General features: G+C 47.1%; 1 protein-coding gene across 1 annotated transcript in view; it reads right to left on the bottom strand.

Moving 5' to 3' along the window:
• Window positions 1-833, bottom strand: part of LOC113475020 — a 3,157-nt gene extending 2,324 nt beyond the window's left edge. Inside the window, exons 1-2 of the mRNA XM_026838421.1 lie at window positions 242-833; window positions 51-151 (exon numbers count right to left, since the gene is read on the bottom strand). Coding sequence (XP_026694222.1) covers window positions 51-151; window positions 242-452 — 312 coding nt within the window. The 5' untranslated portion in view covers window positions 453-833. The remainder of the gene's footprint in view (window positions 1-50; window positions 152-241) is intronic.
• Window positions 834-839: the final 6 nt, after the last annotated feature.

The following is an 839-nucleotide window of genomic DNA, read 5'->3' as shown; positions in this document are numbered from 1 at the left end:
GTTGTTGCATTCTGAGATTGTGTAAACTCTTTGGAGTTGAAAGACGTCACGTTGTCTGTCCGGTGGTTGTCCGGGTTCCCGTAGCTGTTGTATATACCGGCAATCGCCGGAATCACATCCTTGGCTCCCGTTGAGTTAACAACCTTCGCTGCTGGAAACCTTGTTTTTATGTCTTGCACCACTATCACAGTGGTGCAAGACATTTTCTATCGGGCATAGGCCCAAATAGGTCAATACTTACGTCTTGCCATGGTTGTTCGGGGTAAGGGATTGACATCAATGGTTCTTTCATCGTTGTGTTTGTGTACAGTTGACATGGTTTGCATGCTTGGACTGTTTCTTCTGCCATCTTGTTTATGTTTGGAAACCAGAAATGGCTGCGGATTCGTCTTTTTAGTCCATTGATCCCCGGGTGGCCTCCTTGGTGTGCCTTCGCCATCGCCGACTTCCATAGTGACCGTGGTAGGACGATTTTGGTTCCCTTATCATTTGGTCCACTATGCTTAATTCCGGCAGAAGCTTTCTGTACGGGTCGAGGTCTGGTTCCGAACGAGGGACGTATCCTTTGTGTATGTATTGCTTTAGTTTCGAGAGTGTTTTATCGTTCGCCGTATCGTGGACGATGTGTCTCATTGAGACCGATTCTGTATATGGGGAGTACTGTAGCATCCACACCGTTTTCTCAAGTTCGTTGGACTCTCTCTGAATTGTTTTAGCCAGGTTCTTAAATGGGATGGCGTATCTTGATAAGTAGTCCGCGGGATTGATCTTTCCCGGTGCCCAATTTATCTCATAGCATAGGTCTTGATGTCTCAGCTAGATCCGGTCGGTGCGGATTG

This window comes from Ciona intestinalis, unplaced genomic scaffold (genome assembly GCF_000224145.3).
Source record: "Ciona intestinalis unplaced genomic scaffold, KH HT000080.2, whole genome shotgun sequence".
NCBI lineage: Eukaryota > Metazoa > Chordata > Ascidiacea > Phlebobranchia > Cionidae > Ciona > Ciona intestinalis.
Note: the sequence above shows the minus strand (reverse complement) of the source record. Positions and strands in the feature narration are given on the sequence as shown.